This window comes from Sinocyclocheilus anshuiensis, unplaced genomic scaffold (assembly GCF_001515605.1).
Source record: "Sinocyclocheilus anshuiensis isolate Anshui unplaced genomic scaffold, SAMN03320099.WGS_v1.1 scaffold1659, whole genome shotgun sequence".
In the NCBI taxonomy this organism is placed as follows: Eukaryota; Metazoa; Chordata; class Actinopteri; order Cypriniformes; family Cyprinidae; genus Sinocyclocheilus; species Sinocyclocheilus anshuiensis.
In genome coordinates, this window is record NW_015551112.1 from 339,721 (window position 1) to 344,430 (window position 4,710).

The following is a 4,710-nucleotide window of genomic DNA, read 5'->3' on the forward strand; positions in this document are numbered from 1 at the left end:
ATAGATAGATAGATAGATAGATAGATAGATAGATACCTGGGTTTTGGTACCAGTTCATCAGGTACAGGTGTCCATATGGATTCTGGTGATTTCTGCTCCTTGAATCTGCCCTCAAACACACGTGCCAGCTGCTGCATGTCAAACGCACACACTGCCGAGCCGGGGATGCTGGGTAGACACAGAGAACAAGAGGGTCAAGACATTACTGATCCAATCCACACCTCAAACACACACACACACACTCACTGTCTGACACATTTTCACACACACACTGTTACCCTAAGCCAAAGTGACATGTCACAACAAGACTATTTGTTTTTCTGGAGCTGACAGACTAATCGACCAATCTGCCTCTACTGCATCTCATTAGAGAGCGTCTCCACAGCCACTCACATCAGATTGATAAAATCTCAAGAGCAAATTCAAGTGATGCAAATTCAAGTGACTCAAGCTCACCATATTTACATACAGCTATTGTATAGCACATAGGCTTTATTATACATATAACTATACAGCACACATATGGACTGCTTTTTCGCCTTTTCGTGGTGCTTTTTGGTCACTATATGCTTTCAATGTATGAAAAACAAATATGAAAAACAGCTTCTGTGTTTCATGAGAGAAAGAAAAACCTCTTTGGAAAGACATGAGGATGAATAAATGATGACAGTTTTATTTTTGGGGTAAATTCTTCCTTTTAAAAGATATAAACTGAGGGAAAAAGCAACATATTATAGCTTGATACAATGAAACAAAAAGGAAATCATAGATCAGACACAGAAGGAAACTGTAAAATGAACTGCCAGGATGGGCAAGTGTACAGCCTGATGGTGTGTGTGTGTGTGTGTGTGTGTGTGTGTGTGTGTGTGTTCTGGTCTGGTCTGGCCTGGTGTGTGTGTGTTCTGGTCTGGTCTGGTGTGTGTGTGTGTGTGTGTGGGTGTGTGGGGGGAACAGCTTCTGTGTTTCATGAGAGAAAGAAAAACCTCTTTGGAAAGACATGAGGATGAATAAATGATGACAGTTTTATTTTTGGGGTAAATTCTTCCTTTTAAAAGATATAAACTGAGGGAAAAAGCAACATATTATAGCTTGATACAATGAAACAAAAAGGAAATCATAGATCAGACACAGAAGGAAACTGTAAAATGAACTGCCAGGATGGGCAAGTGTACAGCCTGATGGTGTGTGTGTGTGTGTGTGTGTGTGTGTGTGTGTATGTTCTGGTCTGCAGGTGTTCACCATGTGTTCCAGGGCAGCTTGTCTCTCTCTCCTCCACTTCCAAATGGTGGGAGGTCAGATGGACTGTTGAGGAAACTTGGATCCTCTTATCTGTCCAGATTTCAGATTTCAGCCACAACAAGACAACAAATCTTATCGAAGACTTGTTGTGAATTCAATGGTATTTAGCCTTATGCAAAACATGAAATTATCAATTCTGGTGTGCTCTGATGCATGCACACAAAAATTAATAGTTATACACTATCGTTCAAAAGTTTGAGTTGAGTAAGAAATTAATTTCTACTTGATCAAAAGTAACAGTAAAGATATTTATAATTTTACAAATAAAATAAATGCTGTTTTTGACTTTTACTTTTTTTATTCAAAAGATAATCCTGAAAAAAAGATCAGTTTCCACAAAAATATTAAGCAGCACAATTGCTTTCAACATTGATAATAATGACCAAATAATCATATCAGAATGATCATATTAGAAGCAAATCAGCATATTAGAATGATTTCTGGCTGATCATGTGACACTGAAGACTGGAGTAATGATGCTGAAAATTCAGCTTTACAAGCATCATAAGAATAAATTACATTTTATAATATATATATTAAAATATAAAACAGTCACTTTAAATTGTAATAATATTTCACAATATTACTGTATTTACAGTATTTTGATTAAATAATTGCAGCCTTGGTGAACATAAGAGACTTCTCTCAAAAACGACAACAAAAAATCTTATCAACCCCAAACTTTTTGAAAGGGAGTGCAAACAAAACAATTTTTTAATGTATTTTAAGTCAAATTATCTAAACATAATCTAGTAAAATTATATAAATATAAGTAAAATCATCTAAATGTACATTTCTAAATATATTAGATCAAGTTTTAGACTTTTTAAAAGATAATAATTATTGTTAGTTTTTTTTACCATAATATCATAATTAAGTTATGCAATAATTTGAAATGTATTAAATAATAATAATAATAACCCCCCCCCTCTCCTTTTCTTGGGAATATTGTTTAGATTAAATGTATGAATGAATAAATAAATGTAGGCTTTTACTTGTTCTTAATTTAAATTTCCATCCTATTAATCTTTTGCAAAATCCCTTTAACTTTGTAAAAAATCCACATTTTCCTCCAAGATGTGTTATCATTTTGTTAGAAAAACAACAGCCCAAACATGTGCAAATATTAACAATGGGTTTATGATTCTTGTGATGTTGTGTGGATTGTAAAACAGGAGCAGGCTGTTGGCCTGTGTCTGCAGTCACACATGGTCCCATCAGCTGCTCTCAGAACATGTGTGTTTGGAGCACGGTGACAGATTTGGCGAGTTCTGCCTGGTGTCCCGCTGGAGCTGGAGAGAGAGGGCTTGTCTGCACCCCTCACCTGACACCAGGCCTGCTGAGCCAACGCTGGACAACATTTGGCCAAAACTGTGCCAATGCTGGGCCGGAGATGAACCAAACCTCACTGTCCTTTATCTTAAATGACAATGCTGTGACAAAACCAAGCCCCTGCACCTCCAACAAAACTCAAAAAGTGACTCAAACAAAACAAACTTTCATAGACTCAATCCCACAAACCCTGCAAACTTTGGTAAAAAAACAGCAGGTTGGCTGGTTTTAGCTGGTCTTCCAGTCTGGTCATAGCTGGTTTAGCAGGCTGGTTTTAGAGGGGTTTTGACCACTTCTTTAGCTGGTCAGGCTGGGGGACCAGCTGATCAACCAACCAAAACCAGCTGAACACCAGCTAAATGCATATGCTGGTTTTAGCTGTTTTTTCATCAGAGAGGTTACTTTTAAACACGATTTTGTTTCCCGGTGGTCTAAAATAACCTGTGAATCAGGTTTGTACATAAATCAATATAAATAAATAAATGTAATTCAACAGCTACTGAAAAGCATCAATAAAAGGTTAATTAAAGTTTAATTAAAAATTGATCATTTCACTCAATATTTTTGCATGCTATTTTATTTGTATTAGAGTAGGCCTACAGTGTTATTTTAGTATTTTTATATACTATTACAGTTTGAATTCGCTTTTATTTTCATATTTCCAGTTTTCATTTTAACTTTTAAGTTTTAGTCATTTTATTGTGCTATTGTGCTTTTTAAAAATATTTCTACATAGCTTACATTTATTTTATTTCAGTTTTTATTTTAATCATTTTACTTAGTAATTTAAGTTTAAGCTTTTCATCTATTTATATTTTATTTTATTTCAGCTTTATTTCAATTACCGAAACGGATTTCCAAACCTACATGACTTTATTTCTTGTGTGGAACATAAAAGAAGATATTTTGAAGAATGTTGTTAACAAAACAGTTTCAGTTCCCATTGACTTCCATTATATGGACAAAAATGCAATGGAATTCAATGGGAACCAAAACTGTTTGGTTACCAACATTCTTCAAAACATTCTTTTGTCATAGAGACTTGGAACGACATCATGGTGAGTAAATGATGACAGAGTTTTGATTTTTGGGTGAACTATGCAGCGAGGAAGCACACTAGGTATAAAGCTTATGATTGTATAAATTAACGGTGCTATATTTTTTAATCAGACACCGAAAAGAAAACGTTACTCAACCCAATGGAATCATTTAGGGAAAATAATTTTGATGCAAGCTTGAATTTGAGACAATAGCTACATTATCCTGATCACAATGAGAGTGCAAATGAGTCCTTCCCCCTTCCACACAGTGACTAAATAAAACTGAAGCAGATAAGACAGGTCCAGTACAATCATCACATTCGGATATGATGAGGTCTGTTCATTCAATTCTAATCATTCCATTTCTGCTCAATTCCGCTGTAATATCCCCCACTAATAGATACACGCAAAATATGGGGTCTGATCTGTAAAATATGGGCTATTGGTAATTAAAGGGCTTTGGGAATGAAGGGTCTCATTTGGAAAATTTGGAAAATGCGTGCAGATTGATGGACAGAAACGACGCAGTGGGCTTGGTGTTAATGGACTGATTTGGAGACGGGCCTGAGTCCACCGCCTGCCGCTCTTATGGAGGACATCTGTGCCAAAAATTACACCAAATTAACAGAGATGTCACTGGATGGCATCTTGCTCTCTGTCTCCTTTACTGCGCTTGCCTGGGTAGCACAACCTTATAATTACCTCAACTATTTAAAAGGAATAAAGGGAAAAACAATAATGTTCTACAAGTGCCATTAGGGCACTGACACCTCTCTCATTTTACCTCAGCAGGTGACTAAAAATGAAGGTGATTAAAAGAATAATGCAACCTTCTGACACACTGTGATTTCATTAGAAGTGTTTGCTAATTATTGCTCATAAATAAAATAATAGTTCAACCAAAAATACTCTTCATTTACTCCCCCTCATGTTGTTTCAAACCTGCATGACTTACTTTCCCTTACTGGGGAAGTCGTGGCCTAATGGTTAGAGAGTCGGACTCATAACCCAAAGGTTGTGGGTTCGAGTCTCGTACCGG

General features: G+C 36.1%; 1 protein-coding gene across 1 annotated transcript in view; it reads right to left on the reverse strand.

Annotated features, from left to right (window-relative positions):
• The window catches only part of LOC107662975 (semaphorin-6B-like), a 119,872-nt gene that overhangs the window by 16,394 nt on the left and 98,768 nt on the right, over positions 1 to 4,710 (reverse strand). The window contains exon 11 of the mRNA XM_016453110.1: positions 37 to 168. Coding sequence (XP_016308596.1) covers positions 37 to 168 — 132 coding nt within the window. The remainder of the gene's footprint in view (positions 1 to 36; positions 169 to 4,710) is intronic.